Here is a 27287-nt window from a genome sequence, read left to right as displayed (position 1 = left end):
TGAAATGGAGGTTCTGTTAAATAAACTTGAACAAAGAAAACATGGTTTTCTACAGCATCAGTCCTGGCGTTACAGGACTCTCATCTACAGTATTTGATGGTATTCATGCATTCTTTATGTTCCTTAAATTTGTTGGAAAAACAATTTGTGGACTGTGAAAACAAGATGTTTTGGTCTTATCTTGGTAAGAGTGCTCTTGACCACTCGTTACATTTTTTTTCTTACATAAGAGAAAAATTTAAATAAGAAAACACTGGCGATCCCAGAAATCAATGGGCACTAATAAAATAAGAGCAAATTATGGATTCGTAAGGGGAAATATTTTCTTATATCACTGACACACTGCTAATATTATTAGTAGTAGTGGCATTGTTACTGCTATTACCGATACTATTACTGCTTTTGTCGTCATTGTTCTTCTACTATATCTACTGCTGCTGTTATTATTAGTAGTTGTTATGCTTACTACTCTCATTATATGAATAATTTCTGTCATATGCATTGAATGTGTTGTAACTCTGTTATGTTGTTCATTCTGTACACATGACAGCTATCACACTTCTGTCCATCCTGATAGAGGGATCCCTCCTCTGTTGCTCTCCCTAAGGTTTCTTCCTTTTTTCTCCCTGTTAAAGGTTTATTTGGGATATTTGTTCCTTTACCGATGTGAGGGTCCTGGGACAGAGGATAGAGGGACAGAGACAAATTTTTGATTTGTGATTTTGGGCTAAACAAAATAAATAGAATTGAATTGAATTGAACTTCCTGTATGACCTACGTATTACTGTACTAACATGCACCAAGTGGCTAGCTGTATTCAGCCTAGGCCTGCCTCAATAAAAGCTTCACAAGGCCCCATCCCAAACAAAATCCAAACTATACATTCATAAAGACAGCTAAAATACCTACTATACAAGCAGACCTGTATTAACATTTATGAATGAGTTAGCCATATTGGCAGTTCAAAAACAATTTCCAACAAATCCGGTCAACAACAAAAAAATATGCTTTTTAAATGTGTCAAGTAATAAGTTTCCTTAATGGTGTCACAAGCAATAAAAGTAACCTTTGATGAGGGCCTCCTTTCCTATAACAGCATCAGGTCTAACAAGCCTGTTCGAAAAATCAAGTGTCTCTCTTTTTTTTCTGTTTGGTTGTGAACAATGTGTTTTCCTCTGTGTCATTTGTTGTATAATATGAGAAATAAGTGCAACAGTAAGAACAGTAAGAGCAATGCTCAGTCAGAAACTCAAACTGAAACAAATAGGGTGTGAGATCAAGTGTGACAATTCATCAAGGTGCTTTAACCGTCCTGTTATGTTCGTTTTTTAGGTACAGCCATAATGTTCGCGGGTCAATTTGACCCAGTGCATGTTTAATCATCCAAAAGAGGTCAGAAACCAAAAAATCCTAATAAATATAGTTTGTACCTCATCACCAACTCCATTACTAACAATTCAATCAGTATTTAGTGGAATGGAGTTATTCACCCCTCCATAGATCATAGTTCAATTAGGATAACCCACTCGTTTTCATAAAAAATACATGTTCAAACATTTTTTTTGGTACTTTGGAAAAACCTAGATATAAATTGCATTAGTCTACCATAACATGTATTTATTTCTAAATTTTTTGTACATTTTGAAACTTTCTTTTTTTCATGGGGTGATGTAGATAAATAGAGATGAGACACCTCTGCTGTTCAGGGTCGTATTGACCTGCTCACTCAAAATCAAGCCAAATGAATACAAAAAGATTTGTATTGAAAGTAAACTTCATTTATGTTCATTTATAGTGTTAAGAAACAGAAATTTACAAAAATGAACAAGAGATGAGCACAATGAATGAGGTTGTGTGTGTGTGTGTGTGTGTGTGTGTGTGTGTGTGTGTGTGATTGTGTTTCCTCGTTTCCTCATCTGATGGTTCATAATCAGTACCATTATAATCTGAATTGACCTCAAGATGGTCTTCATCTTCAGACACATCCTCCTCTATTTCACTGTTGTGATCAAGGATGTGCTCGAGAGCCTCCAGGGCTGTCATCCCTTGGGTTCTGTTGCTCATGTTGTCCTACAGTATTCTGCTGTGTTGTTTGCATCTGCAGAGTGTAATGTTGGTAGGACTCTCAAGCAACCCTCCCCTGCTAAGTGTGGGTGGAGTTTATAAAAGGTTCCCGTCAAAATAGTATCTGTATTTCTCGCACAGGTGGGGTAATGAGAAAGAGTGTGTGTGTGTGTGTGTGTGTGTGTGTGTGTGTGTGTGTGTGTGTGTGTGTGTGAGAGAAATGGGGTGAAACATGGTGGGAGGGAGTAAGAAATACTTTGTGTCACATAGCCTCCATTTTCACTGCCGGGTCAAATTGACCCGAACATCATCTCTGTTATAGAAACCTGCAGGGGGTGGTTGCAAATGCATGATTTTTTTTTTAAAACATTGATTACACTAATTAAGGCAAGCAGAGGACGTTTCATACAGAAAAAGTACTTTCAAATATTTTTTCTAGATTTTCAAACTTTGAAACGGGTCAATTTGACCCGGAACATAACAGGAGGGTTAAGAGTGCACCCGAATCCGAAGCCGGTATCCACGACAACCAAGTAACCCAGCAACCTCAGAGCTTGTTTTTGCCACCCCTCTTAGCCAAAGGGCAAAGGGAGCATTTACTAGTCCTTATGCTCTTCTTCCCTTGCTACCATAATAACACTGAATTTCCTGTCAGTTCAGTACAGCTAAGAGTAACCGTGACGCTGGTGTGAAACCATTAAGTCTAGCAACTAACAGTGCAAACAATGGCAACAGGGCAAAATGTTTTCCTGAGCACAGGTAGCACCCACCGGAGGGTGTAAGCCACCCCACCACACCCAACCCCACCCACCCCAAATGGGTCATACCTTCTTTGTTTTGAATGAATTGCATTATAATATATAAACTCTGTAAATTGTTTGTTTTTCTTTCTAAAATAAGTACATATCACTTAGCTTAAAATAGCAATAGTAAAATCAATTTCCAAAAAGATTGGACTTTAGATTGCTTTCAAGTAGTGCTTTCAGACATTAATTGCATTACATTCTTGAATATATTTAAAATGAACTTCAAATGTTAAAATTGAAATATAAGTTGTCCAACAACTTACATTTTTCCATTTAACAGTAAGTCAAACTGAATTAGTGTGCAAGAAAATAAAAAATCCTACATATAGGCAGGCATATAAGACAAGATGTGCAAGTTACTCAGTGCTTTCTCTGCATAGAGCACATTCCTATGCATAGGCAAATTCCTATTCCTACATGTAAATTGCATTCTGACATATTCATTTGTAAATAAAATGAACTTAATTTCTGTGCAAACAACGTATATTTCCTCACATTTAACAGCGAGTTGTGCTTTCACAGGGACAGATGCAGCTTTTACAAAGTGACTCTGCTGGGCATGACAGTTTTCTAATTTCTTTTTGAAAAACTCAAGGTGCTTGTTCACATGAGTGTCTTTTCAATTTAGTGGGCTTCATACTGTCTGCCGCCAGTATTTTAAGACACATGACACACTGGAGTCATTCTTCTTGTCAACCACAGTGCTTGTAAAGCCCAGGGACAGATATGCCTCGTTATATTTTCTTGCTTTTACCTTTTTTTGTGCCGTTGTCATGGTGGTTGCGTCGTCCATCTTGGTACATCGCTTCCATCCTATCGCTTATCTTTTTTTCTTTATCTTTCTGTGTCGCTCTGTGTCTTTCTCGCTGTCTTTGTGTGTGTGTCTCTCTCTCTCTCTCTCTCTCTCTCTGGTTTTGTCGATAGTCGGTCTGTAACATGAGCTGCTCTGGGGGGCGCGGTTGGAACACAGCGCATGTCACGTCGGTTCCGCTTGATTTCTTTATATTATATTTTAATTTCTTAGGTGCAACCATATGATATAGTGCCCTATCTTTACAACTTGTTTGTAATTGTCTTTGTTCTAATTTGATATTGTTTTACCGGTGTGTGTAAAGAGCAGAAACATTGTTGAAACACAATATATAAATCAATTCAAATGAATCATCATTGAAGTAAAAAGGTTCCACATGCACATTTAAATAGGTTAGAGACACAAAAGACGAGGGAAGAGTAAATCATGACTACATGTAAATTGACTATAGACAACATTAATTGAGAAAATTGAGATAACATTAATTGAGAAGAGTTTATAGAGTTGAGGAGAATAACTATCTGAAAGCATTACTGAATGCCTTACTGCATTATGTTCCATTATATTTTAAAATATTCAATTGTCAATTGCACCATAATGCAGGAAATGAGTGTGTGAAGTGACACTCAAAATGTCCTGGGGGAAGATCCCAGACCTCGTTTATGTGAATCAGCACCAAACCAGTTTTGTATCTAAACCATATCACAGCTCAAACCTAAACAATAACACATTCCGAGCTGCTCTTAAAAACATTAAACGTGGCAGCAGAAACCAAAAAGCCACTATGGCATGCGCAAATATAGAATCATTTGAAATATGATGCATTCTGCATTAAGTTGCTTTTGAAATCTTCGATCTAAAACAACTTCTTCTGGGCCAATCACGGTGCTTCTAACCATAACCCTGGTGAAATTTAGACCACACCTCTATGCTGCCTACCTCATTGATGGCCAGCTGCTCTCCTCCGCCTCCTCCCGGGTGTCCAAAACGATGTCCAGAGCTGCGAAACTCTTCATACAACAGATCCTCTTCGCTGCCGAGCTCGTTCCCAAGGCCCGACTTCTCTGATGCCCCGTCAGGGACAACCACCGCTGAGACAGGGACAAAAACATCAGACAGTGTGGTTAACTGATTTACGCACGTGTTGAGTTTTTGACCCAGCCTGAAACTGTGAGTGTTTAACCAGTTGATATTCTTCATAAGCAGGTCGGGGTTCAATGCCATACACACATACATAAAGTATATTCACAAATACATAATTCAGTACGAACTGTATGGTTGAAGACAAGAACAGCCTGTCTTTTTAAGAGTCCCAATAACATGGGACAGTAACTGACAGAGGCAATAATGAATATCTGTCAGTGGGACAAGATTCTCTGGGTTGAAAAAAAAAAGACTGAATGCAACAAAAAAACAATATGATAATCATAAACTTTATCCATAGCTGCAGAGTCCTTAGCATACACAATGACAAAAAACAACACAATTTTAAGCTTTAGAGGGGGCTTTTAAATGGAATCATAAATATCATTATCATTATGACCTCAAACAGAGACAGGCAGACTCTGATCTATAGCTCGGCAGGCTGTGTCCTTACTCTCATTGGCTGTCGGGACAATCAGCTGGGAGACAGACACAGTGACTGCAGCTGAGCACTGCCTAGGGGTAGACACTCAGTCACTGCATGTTACTGTGCTGTGAAATAACCAGAGCGAAGAAACCTAGGACTCAGGCTGTGACATCATCCCATCGTCTGACAACCCCTCTGCAGCAGGACAGTGCTTCTTAAGATTAAGAATAGGAACTATTCCTAAATAGTTTAAAAAGTGGGCAAACAGCTTTTTTTCTGAAATATTGTCTTTCTATTGAACAGACATCATTAATCAGAATCAGCAACCTCCCTCATTAAAATACCAAGAGTGACAGACTGCATGGCTTTCGGCCATTTGGTAAACTAAATAAGAATGGGTATGATGTAGACTGACTGAGTCAGGTTGGTTCATGCAACGAATGACAACAGATAACCAACAAATGTCATTTGAATTCCTTACAACCAATCTGAAGCTGTTTTTCTTATTCAAATAATTACAAACCACAGTTACAACGTTATAACTCAAGTTTTCATATGTTCATATAAATGAAGACTTGCTACATTTAGTGTAACATTATCCTGAATAAATGATTCCATTCTGTGAGGTTTGAACAAAGGAGGCTTTGTGTTTCCTCCCATCACAGAAACATCCTCTCAAGTGTTTGTGGCTACCTGGCTCATGAGCTAAAAATACACTTGCTGTCACACCTCATCATAAGCGTCGCCATTGGCTGCCTCGCCAACAGCTGTTGCCATGGAGGACGTATCTGTTGTGACAAAGTACCGTGGAGACGGAGATAGGAATGGAAGAGAACATAGAGCTATGAAAGAACGCACAATAAGATGCAGTTGGGCAGCAGTAAGGATATTTTACTGAATGTGTAGGTGACTATTGGCAACTAAAAATGAGTCACAGAGAGGCTGAGTAGGGGAGACCTTCAGATGCGCTGGCAGTCAATTATGAGTTTGGCTGAGTTTTGGCTGAGTTTTGTGGTTTTATTTGTAGACAAACAAACTTTTGTGTTGGATAACACAAATTCATAAACATTCAAAATGCTTTCTCCTTCTCGACAGCGATCAACAGCGTCAAACAATGATAATAGTGATAATAGTAGTGTAAATAGCAGTCAGAAAAAAATAAGACTCCCTCTCTCACCCCCTCTCCTTCCATTCATTCAACTAAACTATGGAACAGCATATATTCCCATTGCTATCCCCAACACCAGGTGACTCAATAACCGGAAGAGACAAAAAAGGGTGTACAAAATGGCACGGGCCATACCTGGCTTCTACAGAAGGTATTGACCTCGAACAGCAGCATCTTACACATCACATAACCCTATGTACTGTAACATCATCATCACTGCCTTCATCGCGGCCGTGGAGGTTTCGGGTTGTGCCCTCATGGGGGCAGTGTAGGACACCCTGACCGGTGGTGTGTGATGCTGTGTCGAGAGATGGAGGCGCTCCAGGTATCGACTGGCCTTTATTCATGTGCAGAGAGTCTATAGCAGCATGAAGGGGTGAACGGAGGGACACCACATGAATTCTCCAACAAGGCACTGCTCTGCCTGCCAACTCAAACAGCAATTGCATTATGGCATAACTCTTTCTACATTACCAATACAACGATGCAACATTGCCCTACAGTACAACAATGGCACACAGTCATGGCATGCTTTTTCCCCCTATTGACCAACTACAGCCACCCCTCCATCAGTGTACATGCATTGTTATGAACACTGATGCAGTGCCCTCATGGATCAGGGGCTTGAAGCAGTTGCAATGTTGAAGGAATGAAACGATACACAATATCTGATATTTTGATATAAGAGTTATTGTCAGAGGAAATAACACAGTTTAACGGTTTTCTTGATTATTAATCAGAATAATTTAGAATGGCTGAATGGGAATAGGCTGTACAGAATGTGGGCTATACAGAAAGAGAGAGACAAAGAGACAGAGACAGAGACACAGACAGAGAGACAGAGACAGAGACACGGACAGAGAGACAGAGACAGAGGGAGAGACAGAGACAGAGAGAGAGACAGAGAGAGAGAGAGAGAGAGAGAGACAGACAGAGAGAGACAGCTGTGCAAGGAAGACAGAGCTGCACCTCCTAACAAAATGCACCAAACTTCAGCCAGTTTGAACTAAAAATGTCCCTAAATTGAAAAACAAACCTCCTAAATGTGAGCACATGAGCAACATGAACAAGATGTTGGAAGAGCATACAGAGAGCTGCAGTCTAGCAACAGAGGATATCTTTACCTGACACACTTTGAGCAACAGTCAATGACTTGTTCTATCGTCATATATATTTGAAGAAACTGAGATTAACTTCTGCTTTCCATACTGTTGGAGCCATATTACGAGCTTTTGGATTTTGATGAAGAGAGAGAGAGCAACAGTTTTCCGAGCACTGCATGTCAAAAAGTATTCAGAATCCTTTGTAAGATAAGTTTGACATCTTCTGGAAAACAACCAGAGTCTATGGCTTAATAAATTACCTTTCAGTTATTTTGAACAGACTATATTTCTGTGCATGCTTTATGAAAGGTGTATGTTGGCAACTCCCCACCTTACCTCAAGTGTCTGAATGGAATATGTTTGCTTGGATTAGCCACTCAACACAGAGATAAGTTAAAATATTATTTTCATGTGATTTATTCAGTAAAGGCCTGCCATAAAGATTGGATAACTAAACAACATACTATGGGATGTAACAGTGATAATAGAAGCTCCTCATCTGCTCTGCTATCATCGTCAGAGAACAAAAGCAATCAGCATCATCTGTTGAACAGCAGCAGCTTCATACAGGCCACCAGGTCATCACAGTTTACTGTTTGCCTCTCGGCAAGCTAGTCAGCTTGCCCTTGAGAAATACAGTATGTGTGTGTTCAGACTGAGAGGCTGATGGGATCACAGAACAGAACACTGATTTATATCAGTTGTGTGACTTTCTACATAACAATAGTTTATTTGAGGATTTTGAAATTCGTTTTTTCTGGGAGTTAAAGGACATATCCTGATCAAAGATAACATGGAGAATATTTACGGTGCAGGGCAATGTCATCTAGAGAAACTATATCATTAGAAAATTGATTTCAGAGGTGTTCTGGGCCTAGTAGAATAACTTCAGTTCAGTTTTTCTGAGTTTAACATCAGGAAGTTGCAGGTCATCAAGGTTTTTATGTCCTATGCTTGAAGTTTAGCGAGTTGGTCGGTTTCATCTGGCTTGATCGATAGATACAATTTGGTATCATCTGACAGAGGGAGAGAGAGATACAGACAGAGAGAGAGAGAGAGAGAGAGAGAGAGAGAGAGAGAGAGAGAGAGAGAGAGAGAGAGAGAGAGAGAGACAGAAATAGGCAGAGAGAGAGAGAGAGACAGAGACAGGGACAAAGATAGAGAGAGAGATAAAGAGAGAGACAGCTATGCAAGGAAGACAAAGTGGAGACAGAGCTGAACTTCCTTATTATCAGGCTGCTCTAATAAGTCTCTTAAATCTCTCCAGTTGATTCAGAATGCTGCAGCTCATGTACTAACAAAAACTAAGAAAAGAGATCATATTACCCCTGTATTAGCTTCTCTGCACTGCTCCCTGTAAAATATAGCATAGAATTTAAAATCCTTCTCCTCACCTACAAAGCCCTAATTGGTCAGACACCATCATATCTTAAGACGCTTATAGTATCATATTACCCTACTAGAGAGCTGCGCTCCCTAAATTTAGGGTTACTTGTGTTTCCTAGAGTCTTAATAAGTAGGATGGAGCCAGAGCCTTCAGCTATCAAGCTCCTCTTTTGTGGAACCAGCTTCCAGTTTCAGTTTGGGGGGCGGACACACTCATCACATTTAAGAGTAGGCTTAAGACTTTCCTCTTTGATAATGCTTATAGTTAGGGCTGGTTCAGGTTTATAGTTAGGGCTGGTTCAGGTTTATAGTTAGGGCTGGTTCAGGTTTATAGTTAGGGCTGTCTCAGGTTTATAGTTAGGGCTGGCTCAGGTTTATAGTTGGGGGTGTCTCAGGTTTATAGTTAGGGCTGTCTCAGGTTTATAGTTGGGGGTGGCTCAGGTTTATAGTTAGGGCTGGCTCAGGTTTATAGTTAGGGCTGGCTCAGGGTTATAGTTAGGGTTGGCTCAGGTTTATAGTCGGGGCTGGCTCAGGTTTGCCTCCAGCCCCTAAATGTGCTGCTTTAGGCCTAGACTGCCGGTGACTTCCTAGGATACACTGAGCTCCTCTCTCCTCTTCTCTCTCTCCTTCTGTATGAATTCATATTTCATTAATGCACATTACTAACTTTGCTTCTTCCCCGTGTCTTTGTGCTTTCTCTCCTCACAGGTTTCCATGGATCGTGGTTATATCTGGACTGGGTCCAGCCTCCTGTCGTGGACCTGCTGAAACCCACTGCTACTATCATTATTATTATTAGTCACATTGCTATTATTATTACCAATACCACTGCTGCTTTTATTATCATTATTATTCTACTATATCCACTGCTGTTGTTATTATTAGTAGTCGTAATGTTTCCATCATTATTATACTTACTACTCTCATTATATGAATAATTTATGTCATCTTCCTTTTTTTTTCTTCCTGTTAAAAGTTTTTTTTTAGGATATTTGTTCCTGTACCGATGTGAGGGTCCCGGGACAGAGGATGTCGTATGTGTACAGAATTGTAAAGCCCTCAGAGACAAATTTGTGATTTTGGGCTATACAAAATAGATTGAATTGAAATGTGTGTTAGTGTGTTTGGACTGTAGCTTTTAATCATCCTGGGCTTCTCCATGTAGATTAGTCAATCAAATTTGTTTGCCCAGAAAACATTCAATACTCACTGCCATGAGTGTGTGTGGTCAGGCCAGTAACCCAAGCGTAATGGTTTCTTTTTCATTAGATGTGTGTGTCTGCAGGGTACTACTAGCAGTGTGTGACTGGACAGCCTCGTTCGACTGGCTGCCCTCAACCATTTGGCCATTCTAACAGGGATGGGGGGGGGATGTTACAGAGATCCCACGGCTAAACATTAGACTAAAGTACTTTAAGAAATTTGTTCTAGTTTTTGTGAGAAGTATTATGTGTGTGTGTGTGTGTGTGTGTGTGTGTGTGTGTGTGTGTGTGTGTGTGTGTTTCCAAACCCTGATACAGCTTATTTTCTCATGTCATGCTCTGCCATAGAGCTCCCTTATTGGCCAAAACTGTTTTAAAACACACCAGTGAGCAACACTGTTCAACTGGGGAACATGAACACACACATGGTAGGGTAAGTGAATAGTTTTAGGGATTTAGGGAAATGTAAAGGAGAAGAGAAGATATCAAATATTATGTCTGTGTGTTAAACAGCTGGAGTCAGGAAGTTGTATGACTTATTTCTAATGTATACATAAACATAATGTAAAAATGTATGGTATCAATCCTCTTATCATTGCTTACTCCTTCACTCTGTCCATCACAAATGCTTTCCATTTCTTCCACCCTGCACTTATTTCCCTGTCTTTTGCTTTTCGTTTGAAACAGGCATGGGATATGGGCTAGAATAGATGGTTGTCAAAACACGTTACCTATCAGTGTTGTCTGACACACACTGCATAGTGAGTGAATGTGATGGTGAGCCGTCCTGTGAGCAGTCCCAGTCCACACAGTGAGCAGCAAAACAGCTCCGACAATGTTGCTTCATAGATCAGAGTGATCTTTTCCGTAAAAAAGGCCCAACATTACGTATTTTCTGTATCTAATGTGATAAAGAAACTAAAGTCACAAAATGAAGGAAATGTGAGATCCTCTGCTGGAGCTATACTTTTCATCAGATTTTTTACCCATTACCTAAACTGGACAGGTTAGGTAATGGATTCATATCATTCATATCATTACACTTATTACAACTGTAGGTCTGACCAAATAAAAAAGGCAGTTGCATAATTCCAACATGCATTATGATAACATGTTTATACAATGTTAACTTAGCTTCTTATACCAGCTATTACTAAAGCTGTATCTCCAGATATAATACAGCAAATATGTCATACATTCAAACATTAATTCTTGATTTTGGGATTAGTACTTTGACCAAATAATCTCAACTCAAGGCTCGAACAAGAGAACTCTGAGATAAGATCACATCACCAATACACAGTTGCACTGACATGTTGTCAGAAACACGAGCAGTCATATTATGGAAACAAACCAACAAGTCAGTCACACTGATTAGGAATAGAACACAAAGGGAAATTAAAACCTGAACTGTCTGTTGTAAACCATCACACTTTAAAGACCCACTTCCTGCTTAAACTTTGATATACTGCACCTACTGTGGTTGTGGGCACACTGCTTTTCCGTGTCATTCGGTAATATTAGAAATAATTCCTTGTGTGCTCACTGTACACACCCCTGTACACACCCCTCCACCTTCCCATCTCTGCCCAGTCTTCACAGATCCATCATCTTCATCAACTCATCATTCTATCAGCCTCATCAGCACCACCAACACCAGTGTCTGGACTCCACGGGGGAATTTAACTTGCTGCTGCTCAGGGCAGACGCCCCTCCATTACAAATCTCCCTGTAGAGTCCAAGCACCAAAGACTCTGTCAAGACTTTATCATCACATATCATCCGTTAATAATAAACAATTATCTTTTCTACATCTGACTTGTCTCTCCTGATTGAAACGTGTTTACCACTGTTAGCTAACGTTCCCTCAGTGCAGTGAAACAAAACAAATCAGTTTTTTAAGGAAAAAGTGATGTGGGAGACAACCTTTGTCAGTAAAAGCTAAAAAGGGTGTGGTGAGGAAATATGGGCATGAATTTCATTAAATTTGGATTCATAATGGCAGGATGTGATGGGTGAGGGTTAGTGCCAGGAAGGAAGTTTTATTGACTTAGGAAGGTGGTCCTCAGATTTGGTTTAACAATCAGAAGTGGGCCTTACGTTACACAAGGGTGAAAACCCCTGCATTACACAGCACAGTAACATGTCACTAAACAGAACATGTTGCTCTGTGACTTTTGTGACCTGGATGATAATTCCACAGAAAAAAAAAAAGAACTGACACCACTCCCAACACTGGGACACACACACACAACACACACACACACACACACACACACAATACATGCACACACTTTGATGTTTGGGTTCAGTCCCTTTGAAGGAATAATGACAGCGGCTCTGTAACCATACGGTCCAGACTGTATCCCTGCGGTTCTGGTTGAAATATGCGGCGTAAGTGTTTGGAAGAATTAAGCCAGCATGCCTGAGGGGGGATCACAGGTGAGAGGAGAGAAAACACATACTCTGCAGTGTTGACAGGTGCGAAGGCGCTACTGAAGGGAAGTATACATCATGTGGTATGAAAATAAAATAATACTGGGCTACCAGTCTTTGTAAGACCCTGAAAATAAAAAAGAGAAGGAATTCTGAAGCAGTATGCCTTGTCAGTCCTTAAAAGTCTATGTACTGTAGAATAGTATGTGCCGTTTATTTGCCACACTGTCAACATGAACATAGATAAAGTCACATAATGGGGGACGCTTACGTATGTAAAAAGTTACCTTTCCTTAACAAATAAAATGTTTACTCTTATGAGTGTAATTCAGTGTGGCTTTGTGGCACAAAGGCAGTAAAACTGCCTGTGCAAAAGCACACTAAAAAAATACATTTACCTTCGAAAATACATCAAAATGTGCGGCCTGATTGGGAATCATGTGCTATCTATTTTCTAGAGAGATTCACCCAGCCGTTTTCGGTAAATTGTGAAAAACAGAGCAACATTTTTTCATTCACAGATGTTTGAGACTTTATATGCCCAAATTGTCTTTCAAGCTTTTAGCATGTTGAAAGTCTTCTTGAATGGTGAGGGTTGGCCTCCGCCAGGGCTGCACTTTGTCACCAATCCTGTTTGTGGTATTCATGGACAGGATATCGAGGCGTAGTCGTGGGGAGGAGTGTTTACAGTTCGGTGGGCTGAGGATTGCATCGCTGCTGTTTGCAGATGATGTGGTCCTGATGTCTTCATCGGGCTGTGACCTCCAGTACTCACTAGATCGGTTCGCAGCCGAGTGTGAAGCGGTTGGGATGAGGATCAGCACCTCTAAATCTGAGGCCATGGTTCTCAGCAGGAAACCGGTGGATTGCCCACTCCGGGTAGGGAATGAGTCCTTACCCCAAGTGAAGGAGTTCAAGTACCTCGGGGTCTTGTTCGCGAGTGAGGGAACAATGGAACGTGAGATTGGCCGGAGAATCAGAGCAGCTGGGGCGGTATTGCAGTCGCTCTACCGCACCGTTGTGACGAAAAGAGAGCAGAGCCGCAAGGCAAAGCTCTCTATCTACCGGGCGATCTTCGTTCCTACCCTCACCTATGGTCATGTGGACTGGGTCATGACCGAAAGAATTAGATCGAGGGTACAAGCGGCCGAAATGGGTTTCCTCAGGAGGGTGGCTGGAATCTCCCTTAGAGATAGGGTGAGAAGTTCGGTCATCCGTGAGGGACTCGGAGTAGAGCCGCTGCTCCTTTGCGTGGAAAGGAGCCATTTGAGGTGGTTCGGGCATCTGGTAAGGATGCCACCTAAGTGCCTCCCTAGGGAGGTGTTCCAGGCATGACCAGCTGGGAGGAGACCCAGAGGGAGGCCCAGGACCAGGTGGAGGGACTATATCTCCAAACTGGCCTGGGAGCGCCTCGGGATTCCCCAGTCAGAGCTGGCTGATGTGGCACCGGGAAAGGGAAGTTTGGGGTCCCCTGCTGGAGCTGTTGCCCCCGTGACCCGATCCCAGATAAGCGGTTGAAGATGAGATGAGATGAGATGAGAGATGAGATGAAAGTCTTCTTTTTTATATATGTTATTTAGTTTAGTAGACGGAGAACAAAACACTGTTCAATGGTTCAACCAGACTGACAACTGAAAGAGACAAAGATCCTGTAAGCAATACCTGACTCATTGGTAAAATAAAATGGAAGCTTAGATTTAAACAGGAACAGTATTTCAGTGTCAAGAGTGTCACAATAAAGCAGCATAGAACAAGCTGGACTTAACAGGCAACGTGTTGCTTTAGCAAAGCTCTTTACCATAAAAATAGAAGGTTAGTGTAGGTTTAGCACTATAGGAATCAGCTTAACTAATCAAAGTTTAAACCTCTTCAAACAGAGAGACTGACTCGCTGCATTGTTATATTGCGCTGTTATGGTAGTTACATGACTTTTTTACGCTGTGTTGTTACATTGTGCTGCTACGCTACATTGCTACGTTGTGTTGTTTTGGTAGACATTCTGTTATGTTGCATTGTTACATTGCGTTGTTATGGTAGATACATTATGTTGTTACGTTGTTCCATGTGTTGTTACGTTGTGTTGTTATGGTAGTTACGTTACTTTGTTACGTTACTTTGTTACGTTACTTTGTTACGTTACTTTGTTACGTTCTGTTGTTATGTTGTATTATGTTGCATTGTTACGTTGCGTTGTTATTGTAGTTATGTTATGTTGTTACATTGTTGTGTTGTTTTACTACATTGCGTTGTTTTGTTGTGTTGTTTCGTTGCGCTGTTACGTTGAGTTGTTATGTGTTGCTGCTACATTCCGTTTCAGAAACATTGACATTCAAAGTATCCCGTGGTTTGCATTAACATATAAATTCTGACAACTGCGTTGCAAAAATAGGCTGGTCTTAGTGCATATCAATACACGAAGAGTAGGTCACACAGTAAATTAGATCATAACACATACTTCTGGATGTTTATCGGAACCTTTTCTGGAAACGGTCTGAAGAGTGAAGATCTATTTATCTGGTCTTCCAGTGGCAGGCCGTGCATTTTATACCTGGGCCTTCACTGCTGTCCTACTACAGTTGACTCACCTCCTAATAACCTTATTATGACGCCACAGCTACGGGTTATTATTTGTTTTGTGTAAAAATGAAGCTCAACACCTACAAATACACTACCTGCAGAGTGCAGATACATGAATACCCGCATGACGGGATGCTGCGACAATGCATATCGTCAAAATCAATCCAACAAAACTGCAGAGCTAAAACATGCATTCCGCCACACACTAAAGAGCACGGGCCATTCAAATATTATTCACATCAGAGGAAACAATATTAACCATATCATGAAAACGACACCATAGCCAAATTAACACAGTAGTAATGCTCCTATCACTCCCTCAAGGAAATAAACGACACCTTAGTTCTTGTTACAGATGGATTTATTCGTCTGTCAACACCGAGAGGGAAAATGAGTCCTCTTGAAAACACAAGAATCTTCAAAGATGATCACTTAAACACTTTAACTTAAACTTAACTTTAACACTTTCCACGGAGTATATAAACTTCTGCCGCTTCACGTGTCTTCTTGTTGCTGTGCACCAACTAAATATGTCCCCAGCGCAACATAGGACGTAACACTAGTTCCCATCACATATAAAACCAAACCAAAATCCATATTCATAAAAACAAGTTGTACAAATAATAATAATATATAAACAAGCATATTAAAGCTACTGCAGATATAAAAACAAAAGCAGTTCACTTACCAAAGCTGCTGTTCACTATTCAAAGTCCATCCTCCTGTCTTTAACTATAAAGAGTTTAATCCCATGGTCTGTGCGTGTTAGTTCCAGTAAGAAGTCCTTCTTGATTCATGGACGCCAGTGAAGACAGCTGAGCCTCCCCAGTTGTATTTCCTGAATACATTTTAATGCGCTTGAGGGCTGAAAATGTACGCTCGACAGAGGCAGTAGATATTGGGATTGTCACAGCCCAACATATCACGCTAGCCCACTGACCAATCACGTATGGCTAGGCCAGTTAGAAGGCTCTGACATGTCAAAGAATATGCCCAACATGTCAAACTAAAAATCTGATTGGTTGAAGACTATGACAATCAACAATATCGTCCCCATTTACTTAAACTGCAAAGGCTTCCTAGCGGGCCTCGGGCCTTTCGTCTTACCTAGAGAAATAGAGGCAAAATCTGATTGGATAAGAGCTCTCCTTAAAACAAGCTGCACTGGAAGCAGCGCTTCAGGCTGGAAGCAGAGCAACAGAGGAAGACAGTAGCTGTGCAATGAGAAAATAAGCTAGTGGGAACATATTTAGAATACATGTAGTGTATTTATGTAAAATAATTAAATTATAAAATAGCTATAACTTTGTGATTCTGTCTAGGCCAGCAGAGAAGGCTTTGCTGGCCCTGACGGGCCAACTCTGTGGTCTTCATAAATACACACATTCACACAATACAAACACACCCAGCTCAGCACAGGACACAGATGTGTACTGGTCCCAGTTGTCCTGTGTTATTGCTGCTTGTATAAATAGTTAGAGTGGGAAAAGTTGTCCTGCAGAAGTGGAAGAGGCCCTCCCAATCTGTCAGCCATAAGAAATCCAGCCGGGGGCACTAGACTGGTGGGAAACTGGGCTTTGGGATGACCCTTCGACTGTCCCCTACCCCGAGGGCCCCAAATCATCCAACCCAGTTTGAGACTGTCGCCATGCATTAGTATTTAACTGTACTGTATATTCCAGTTTACTAAACTGGAATTGTCCTCTAATGTCCAGTGCAAAGGCGTCCAGGTGTTGTTTTCAGAATGGAGACTAAAGGAAAATGGGTTAGGGTGGAATCACAGAGGTGAAACAATGCTGTGTGTTTTGGATGGAGGATTATGTGTGCTGTAATTATGAGAGTGAATGATGACGTGGATGAGAGGAGCATGTGGCAGGTTGTGCAGCGGATCATCTCAAACTGTCTGTCGGTCTAACAGTGCGAGTGTGTGTCACATCCACTGGGATTAACAGGCCAGGGAGGAGTAATTACAGCCAGTCAATGACATTATCTTCAAACACTGCAGGCTGACACAGATCAGCGTACCAAACAAACAGATGCTGGGTCAGATATACACTTACCAACCTTCACTTCTTTATATGACCAGCTGCTCCATTAGTGGAGGACAGACATGATTAAGCTTGTAGAAATATCACTTTTATTTTACTGTGTTCCACTTCCTTTATCAATCATGTGACTCACATTATATCTATATTTGTAGAGTCTGTAATACAGGCTCACTTGGAACACAAATATACTTATTCAGGAAAATAAAACAGTAGAAAACAGCTCATCATTACTGTTATGACATCTCAGTTGTAACCCAATTGTCCAAGTCTACAAAATATGTTCCTCTTTGTTATATAATCAATACGATGTCCAAATATAAATTTGTATTGTGTAAAAAAAATCTACAGCCTCAAAACCAGCTAGTTGGCAGATTTGTGTTTTAAATCTGACACGTGTGATGGAAACGGAAGGATGTTTGGAGCTGAGGTGCAACAGTAGTTTAGCACGCATTCAGTAAAAACATCTGATTTCTACCCACACAAGGAAAGAATATACACACAGGATGCCAGATAAATACAGTGCATGGATAACAAGTATGCGGAGGGAGCAGTAGTTTTAAAAAATAAAATAAAATCTTGTCAGTGTTAAAAGGCCTCTGACATACCAGTCTAATATACTGGTCTCTTAAAGGCACACATCCTCACAAAGACAATGATAGCAACGTTTACAGCCCAGCATCACTGTGTGACAAACAGAGGAGTGAGGACTCACAACTGATCTTCTCGGATGAGGACTGACAGGCTCTGAGCAAGTGGAGCGGGGAGAAATGACAGAGTGAGATAAAGTGTGGGAATAATAGAGAGAGGAGGGAGGAGGGGAAGGTGGGTGGTATAAATTGCGTGCAAGGAAGTGCCAGGCTGAGCTCTTCCTCTGGCTCTCTGCCTTACATGGGCAATATATGAAAGCCAGACTGTAAACAGTGCCAGGACACAAGCACACTACTGCCACTAAATGGAATGTGACACACACACACACACATACGCAGGTCTGGGTAACACTTTATAATAACTACACGCTATGAAGCATTAGTTAAGTATGAGTAAACACTTAATTCATCATTTGTAAAGCATTGTTCCTACATTAACACTCATTAGTATACAATTTATATCAACAATTATAAATGTTTTATTCTTGATTAATAGGCTTGTCTATTATCTGTTTCGTGATTGTGTTTTCATTCATTATAAATGATGGATTCCCCATTTGTAAATTAAGTATTATATATATTAAAAACAATTATTAAGGAGTTGTAGATGATTAATAACACAAAATACTTAACTAACGACGAGTAACTAACTGAATTAATCATGAATTGCAGTATTAATACGCATTTATAAAGCATACATTAACATAGTCCCTAACCTTTAGTGCATATCTAAATCATTATATATATATATATATATATATATATATATATATATATAAATGCATTAATAATGTTCATCTAAATAAGTTATTTATCATTTACTAACACTTTATAAATTATGTTATTAATCATCTACAACTCCTTAGTAATTGTTTTTTAATATATATAATACTTAATTTACAAATGGGAAATCCACCATTTATAAAGTATGAAAACACAATCACACAATCAGTGGAGGTCTGGGACGGTGCCTAGGGAGTGGCAGACCGGGGTGGTGGTTCCCCTGTTCAAAAAGGGGGACCAGAGGGTGTGTGCCAATTACCGCGGTATCACACTACTCAGCCTCCCTGGTAAAGTCTACTCCAAGGTGCTGGAAAGGAGGGTTCGGCCGATAGTCGAACCTGGGATTGAAGAGGAACAATGCGGATTCCGTCCTGGCCGTGGAACAACGGACCAGCTCTTCACTCTCGCAAGGATCCTGGAGGGGGCTTGGGAATACGCCAGGGCTGCGCTTTGTCACCAATCCTGTTTGTGGTATTCATGGACAGGATATCGAGGCGTAGTCGTGGGGAGGGGTGTTTACAGTTCGGTGGGCTGAGGATTGCATCGCTGCTGTTTGCAGATGATGTGGTCCTGATGTCTTCATCGGGCTGTGACCTCCAGCACTCACTGGATCGGTTCGCAGCCGAGTGTGAAGCGGTTGGGATGAGGATCAGCACCTCTAAATCTGAGGCCATGGTTCTCAGCAGGAAACCGGTGGATTGCCCACTCCGGGTAGGGAATGAGTCCTTACCCCAAGTGAAGGAGTTCAAGTACCTCGGGGTCTTGTTCGCGAGTGAGGGAACAATGGAACGTGAGATTGGCCGGAGAATCAGAGCAGCTGGGGCGGTATTGCAGTCGCTCTACCGCACCGTTGTGACGAAAAGAGAGCTGAGCCGCAAGGCAAAGCTCTCTAAAAATCTACCGAGCAATCTTCGTTCCTACCCTCACCTATGGTCATGTGGACTGGGTCATGACCGAAAGAATTAGATTGCGGGTACAAGCGGCCGAAATGGGTTTACTCAGGAGGGTGGCTGGCATCTCCCTTAGAGATAGGGTGAGAAGTTCGGTCATCCGTGAGGGACTCGGAGTAGAGCCGCTGCTCCTTTGCGTGGAAAGGAGCCAGTTGAGGTGGTTCGGGCATCTGGTAAGGATGCCACCTGGGCGCCTCCCTAGGGAGGTGTTCCAGGCACGACCGGCTGGGAGGAGACCCCAAGGGAGGACCAAGACCCGGTGGAGGGACTATATCTCCAAACTGGCCTGGGAGTGCCTCGGGATCCCCCAGTCAGAGCTGGCTAATGTGGCCCGGGAAAGGGAAGTTTGATGTCCCCTGCTGGAGCTGTTGCCCCCGCGACCCGATCCCGGATAAGCGGTTGAAGATGAGATGAGATGAGAAAACACAATCACGAAACACATAATACACAAGCTTATTAATCAAGTATAAAACATTTAGAACTGTTATAAATTGTATACTAATGAGTGTTAATGTAGGAACAATGCTTTACAAATGATGAATTAAGTGTTTACTATACTTAACTAATGCTTCATAGCATGTAATTATTATAAAGTGTTAAAAAAAACCATGACAATCCCTTCTCCTCCTGCGGCTGCACACCTTCGCCTGCATTATTATCAGAGGAAGGCCAGGATGGAGAAGAGGAGTGAAAGGGGGGGATGGGCGGATGAAGGACAAGCCGAGGAGGGAAAGGTAAACATTGCTGTGATGCCACTAACACTGAAGCTCTCTGTTATTTTCTCTGTCTTCTCTGTATTGATTGAACACATCACAAAACCAATATGGAAATGAAGCGGCAAATTGGAAAATCATGAAGAAGGGTATTGTCAGTTCCCACATAGGCTACATCAATGATGGATTAATGAATGACATTTGGTCGCTTGCCCTGCTTCTATTTTATGAAACGCGCAGCATAATTCACTTTTCAAAAACGTTAAATGATAAATTGATATGAAAATATATCAGTGGAGTCCATGTGACTTGTGCTCACAACAGCCATTAATGAAGGTTTCAACAACAAAACAAGTTTGAAATCCATCAGTGATGCAGAAAAATAAACTCCCAGTCATTTTTATTTCACCGCTGCACTCTGCATAAAACTCTGTGTGGATTCACAACAAAAATGGAGTGTATCCACAAGAACAGTCATACGCATTATTTTCTTCAGACTTTTAAAGACGCCTGTATGCCTGCTTTTGGTAAATCTCAATCACTGTGGAACTGGGCATCTGTGCAGGAGCCTTATTGGCACTCCCAAAAGTGTATAGAATATACAAGCGTATAGAATATGCCCTCTAACATGTGTTTGCATATCAATATTTTTGCCAGGACCAGCACTCATTAGAGCTGTCAATGAGAGGCTCGTGGAAGAAGAAATGCAGATTGTAATGATTGTGTTGAATTGCTGAGGCACCAGAACAGCTGTCAGCTATCATTAGTTAGATAGCCGTCATTGGAGACTGTTTGGAAAAGGGCAGGCACTTTAAAAAAATACGTGGCAGGAACAAGTTAGTCAGGAGAAGAGAAAAGAGAAAAGCCTTAAGTGCAGTTCTTTGCTCTTCTTTCAATATAGAAATATTCTCCAGCTCAGATATAACTGATGCTATTGAAAGAACAGTCGCCTCTTCACGTCACGGCACATACACCTAAACCACACCTGCCGCTGCATGTATCCCCTCATAGGACTATGATTGGTCTGAACCACTGTGGTTCTGACACAGTGAAGACCAACTGAAAACCAACATCAATGCCGTGTACAAGAAGGGGAATAGTCAACTATTTTTCTTGAGGAAACTTTGACAGCATTTTCTCCAACAGACTGTTCCAGCTCCACTGTCACAAGGACAGATACAGAAGAACATTCCTGTCCACTGCAATAAGACTTTACAATAAATCACCTCTGGCCAGATCATTCACACAACTATAACACTGTTACACTGTTGTTTGTTTGTTGTTGGGTTAAATCTTAGCACTATTGTTTAGTTAGTTCATTTTAATAGGTTTCTATTTCATTGTATATGTTGTGCATTTTAGATTTAATATTTTCACTCTGTTCTTTTTTATTTTATACATTGTGCATTTTCATTTTTATATTTTAATTTTTGTATTTAATATTTTTTACTGTGTTCATTTTATTGCTTTACCTGTATCATAATGCTGCTGTAGCGAAAAAATTTCCCCATCACCGAGTTATGAGCAAAACAACACCAGCAAAGCAAACCACAATATCAATTATGATCAAAAAATGCACCTTACTGTTGTCGTTTTGGAGAGGAAAAACAAATATTTGCACTAATTCTCGCCGTGCTACTTGTTTACTGGATATCCTGTGTCTCACTCGACAGATTTCGGGTATTTTCGTGAATCTAGTGAGGAGGGTTTTAACTTTCAGCGAATCGGATTTTACGCTTCACAATGGACGGCACTTTTTTGATTCTGATTGGCTAACAGTGCTATCAATCATCTCTACGTGGTTACTGCTTACTTCTATTGGCTCTAACACACCGAAGGAGGTGTCAATGACTGAAATCGTCCAAAGGGGGGCTGAGCTACAGCTCTGAGCAGAAGGGAAGGGCTGGAATCTGAAATTTTTTTGAATGAACAGAGAGATAGAGAGAGGGCTCACAGAGGATTCTGGCCTTCAAATAAAGCCATAACTGCTGTATTTGGATGTATTGAACACCATTAGTGATATATACAAGTGAAATATATAGTTTGGTACATGAGAAAATTAAAATGGCACACATTATGCAAAATGTGTAAATGTGCAAATTTTGGAGACCTTGCCTGAAATCTCTGTACTAAAACCTCTCTAATTTTGTTGTGCTTCATTTTATTAAAGTCAATATTTGCATAGAGACTGTTCACATATTGTCCTATGATCTGGGAGAGGTTTAAACCTTCAAGCTACATCACTCCTAAGAAATAATCATCTTGAAAGTGCTTCTTTTTTTAGGCAAATCTGAAAATGTTCAATTTGTGCTGTGTGCCATCTTCATTTACTCTTAACCAGTAACATATATACTGATATTTACACATCCAAAATTATTAAAATACAGCTTGTAGTTGTAAATACTCTACTGCAATTTTCGAGCAGAGGCCTACAAATAGGGCTAGGGTTCAAGAGGTTTTAAGGTATGGATGAGAACCTTGCAAGTTGTTTTTACCATGACAATTTCTTCAAGCTTCACCAAAGTGAGCCTGTAACACTGCAAACACTGGATATTCTAAAACCCTTAGGAAACAGAGGGGTTAAATACATCCTGACTGCATGTGTCTACTATCTCTGCTTCAAACAAGCCTTATAGATACTCTTGTAGTAGAGGTAGGTAATTGAGGCCCGCCGCTATTACAGAATTTACGGTAATAGTTTTCCCATTGAACAGAGGAATGCCAAGAGAATGAAACAATGTTACGGTTTGGACAACACCCAAAACTACTGACAGCAGTCTGACCATATTTATCTGATTGAGAAGACAGTCCGTGTGCGACACAGTGATTAATGTCTTTACCTTGATTGATGAGCGGCTTAAAGTGGAATGAATGCGGAGCGCACAAGGCCGCTGCCATGAGGAGCCAGCCACTGGAAACACCGGTGAGGCAGAAACTTAGGAATATTCGGCCCTGTGCGTGCATGGATAGTTTGCTGGATTTAGCCAGAGACATGGTGCCGATCAGGTCGTTACCTGCACAGAGTGACCCAGAGTATTTCTCCAGCAGGGAAATGAGAGAAAGGAGGTGTTTTCTCCTCTGCTGATGAACTAGACGTCGGCCTGCTCCTAAAAACGAGACTGGAAAAAGGTAATGGACGTTTGCCAATCACGTCAGTTCATAATGAAAAACACCTACGTTTTTTTAGTTTAGGTATTTTATTTTCATAATTTGGGTGAAACATCCCTTTGATAACTAAACCCAAACTATAATTTGATATTAACCATGGACAATTACTAAGAATTCAACAGCAAGTTGTTCTACGTCTCTGACCACTGCCTTCACTTTAAAACATTGGTATTGACTTCAAATTTGTTCTGTAAATCAGTTTTAAACCAGACTAATTTGGTTAGCCATCGTGTTTCTGACTCAAGACAACAGCTATTTCAAATAGTAACATTTAATGTTGGACTGTCTAATGGTTTGTGTTCATACATAGACCAGGAACCTCTTGAACACCAATTATAAGCTGTAAACTGCAGCTCTAGAGAAGATGCTACTTGACTCATGGAAAGATGTATCAACACCATGTTATAGACAAGACTGTAGGGAAATGACTGCTCCTAGTGACTAATTGTTTTAAAATGCTGTACTTCATATAGAAAAATAAAAAGGACATTGACAAAGAAGAAGCTTTCATGTTTGCGTTAAATCAGGTCTGGCTGTGCAAATGGACCATCTGACCTGAAGGGATGCATTGGCAGCTATAGACATTTGTCAACTTGTTGTTAATTGCCAGTCTGCCTGCCTATCAATCAACACGAAAGTGAGCAGCCAGCATGTAGGCCGCTGTACCATCAAACCTCATGCAAAACCTGCTCACGCTTTTCTGCTCTTCACAGCGGGCAACGAGGTGAGAGCAAGGCAAGCCAGAGAGCGACGAATGGGATGAAGAGAGTCACAGAAAGAGAAAGGACAAGAGTTTCGGCCTCAGTTCTTCTCAGCCTGGGTTGTCATGTTTTGCCATCAGATGAAATCTATTTGAAGGGGAAAGACTACTCACTATCCTCCTCCCAATGAGAGAGCAGAGACTAGGAGGCAATCTTTTCTTCATCCTCTCGTCTTCCTCCAACAAAGGTCATTTCAGTGTGGTTTAGGTGCAGCCAGCCACAGGGAGGCTCTTGATTACACATTGTTATGCTAAATCAAGTTTTTTAATGCTGCACCACATGATAGAGGTTTGTTATATGCACCTCACAGTGAGGAGACTCCAAGGACATGAAGAGAAAATAAAAAATCAATTAAGTGTAAACACAATATTCAAAAGACTGCATCTGCTGTTCAGTAATTGACGTTTAATCTGGTACAAAGGTGTGCACGTTCACGTGCACCAACATGCACAAACATGCACATGCAGCCGGCCGGCTGTATCAACAAAGCAAGGAGAAGCTCTCATAACAACACACACAGAGGGAGAGAGAGACTTCCTTCTCTGCTCAGGTAGACTTTACTCCTCCATGTCTTTACATAGATGATAGTTGTTTGATGAGCTATAAATGTTCTGAATATTGAATTTAGAACTTTTAACATTCTGATGTTTGGTATGTTTACCATGGTCACCATCCTACCTTTTAGATATTTTTATGCTACAACAAAGCAGCAAAAATACAAAGTTTATTTTTGTTGATTTAATAAGTAGCAGTGAATATTTTGGTTCAAAATAAAACAATTGGTTCTCAAGGCATATAATTAGGATGGAAATGATTATTGTTGGCCTCCATATGTCCCCCTAGCAGCTGGACCCTACTAGACTACTGGTTCCACTTGTATTAAAGCAATGCCAATCACATAAACCACTACCAAGCACAGGTGTCATCAGAATGTACTTACATTTGTCCCCACACAAATAGAGAGGGGTGACAGAACCAGAACACTAGGTAATATAAATTATCATAAATAATGAGCATCATGAATTACATCATTAATAGGACATTATGATCTGCTTTCAAAAGATTATGAATGATTCTGAGAGGAAAAACAAACCAATATTTCAGTTCTAATTTACTGTTTGATCAATCATCATTGAAGGAAAAACACTGGAGACTATTGATTTGAGGAAAAACCTCTCATTTGCTTCATGACATCATGTGCCCCCAAACGACATCTCTTTATGGAACCACCATGACGTAATGGGCTGGTTAGAGACAACTATGCCATTAAGCAGAGTTAATTGCTCCCAGCACTTCAGATGGTGCTTCTGGTTTGACACTCATGTTCACCGGAGGGAAACGTTCAACAATGTTGTATTGATCGTTGCCAGAGATAAGGACAATGTTTTGCAATATGGATTAACATTGGTCTTTAGGGTGATTCTCTGTGTGATGCCCTTCAAGAGTTGATGTTTTCACATTCAAATCCAGTATCAAATCAGATTTTTTTTTTTTTATTCCATATCAAATCTGATTTAGTTAATTTTGAACAAGTACCCAAAAAAAATAGTATTTAATCACCTTTCATTGGGTGACAAGGTAGAAAAAGTTGCGTGTCAGCCTGATTGATGTTCACAACCTGTAGTTCCAACCAGAAAATGAGATGAGCAAACAGAATGAACAGTTGTTAAGAGATAATTCTGAAATAACATCTACAGCCTTCTGATTTTTTCAGTTTGTCGCAATCTACTTGATCCTCCCAAGAATATAACATCAAAGTAATATTTACCTAAATGAATAGATACATCTGGATCACTGAACATCAAACCAACCATAAGAAAATCAAAGTGGGAGGAACTTTACATTTTTGAAAGAGAAAAGTGAAAATGAATTGCCTCTTCATCACCGAGTTTATGACAAGCTTTACCTCTGCAGCAAGTTGGCCACTTTTTCAAACAGTGTTTATAATTAACCAGGTTTTTGTGACTCGGAATTGAATTAGTAATCAGTAAGAAAACATCCTGAAGTGTGATTTGATGGATTACATTGTGTATGGAGCCTCCATGCAGAGCTCTACTGTACGTCCTGGAGTGAGGGGTAGCGGCTGTGCAGCCATCGGCCACCATCGGAGCTCCACCTATAACAATAGTTTGTAAAACGTCCTATATGCGTCAATCAATCATTCAAACTGACTAATCAGTCCATCTCTAATTCTTGTCGTGTAATTTGTGTACAAAAACAACCCAAAATATGTTGAAGGTATAAACCAAATTATTTGTTTTGGTAAAAGGTATAATTCTCTCTGCCATGCAAAACTCAAATGTTTTGTCTGGTTTACATGTATTTGTGGCTTTCATTGGCATGCTTTCAGACTGTGAGCGCTTTCCCCTGGTGTCTAACACAAACTTGATGGCAGCAGGTGGCTGTGCTGGCTATTTTACTTTAATGTCCTCAACTTGACACAATGCCTTATGGCCAGGAAAGATCACTTTCTTTGGTCATGCCCTATTAACGCAGACTGTTCAGCTAAGGTGATGAATTAGATGACAAGTAGTTCAAGGAAGGAAGTCATTGCTGTTCTTTGTTTCCCCTGCCCCCATCTCAACTAAGTAACTTCAGCAGAGGTAGAACACGAAGACGCCTCAGGCTGAATGGCTGTTCCACAGCGACCTATTTCCCAGAGAGCCCTGTGCCTCCCATTTTTTGTGATGGATGCTTTCAGACATCCCGCCCTCCTCCCCCACTCTTTCTTGCCCCACAGATGAGGATATTTGGCAGTTGTGTGCGTGTGTGTGTGTGTGTGTGTGTGTGTGGCACAGTTGTCAGCTGGCCCTGCTTTGATTTACAGGCCCACACAGAGGCAAGAGTTACAACGAGCATGGGCCAGTCACAGCCATATTTACACACATGACCTCACACATGAAACATCATGAGGACTAATTGTACTTTCAATGGGGACGTACAGCACTGAGTGCAAGAAAGAGACATGGGTAATGGTGGTTTGGGGTCAAGCCTGACAAAGCCCTGTAGAGGACGGGACGCAGCGTTGCTGGGAGACAGCAGCTCAATGGTGTATGATGGTAAATGGAGGAAAATGTATTCTAAAAAGGGTTGA

General features: G+C 40.8%; 1 protein-coding gene across 3 annotated transcripts in view; it reads right to left on the bottom strand.

Annotated features, from left to right (window-relative positions):
- Positions 1-27287, bottom strand: part of arhgef4 (Rho guanine nucleotide exchange factor (GEF) 4) — a 128230-nt gene that overhangs the window by 36214 nt on the left and 64729 nt on the right. For all 3 annotated transcript variants that reach the window (XM_068709630.1, XM_068709629.1, XM_068709631.1), the window contains one exon: positions 4621-4772. In XM_068709630.1, the coding sequence (XP_068565731.1) occupies positions 4621-4772 (152 nt within the window). The remainder of the gene's footprint in view (positions 1-4620; positions 4773-27287) is intronic.

This window comes from Cebidichthys violaceus, unplaced genomic scaffold (assembly GCF_023349555.1).
Source record: "Cebidichthys violaceus isolate CVI_PGR_0920_01 unplaced genomic scaffold, fCebVio1.0.p SCAF_15, whole genome shotgun sequence".
Lineage (NCBI taxonomy): Eukaryota > Metazoa > Chordata > Actinopteri > Perciformes > Stichaeidae > Cebidichthys > Cebidichthys violaceus.
This window is presented reverse-complemented; position numbering and strand designations above follow the sequence as displayed.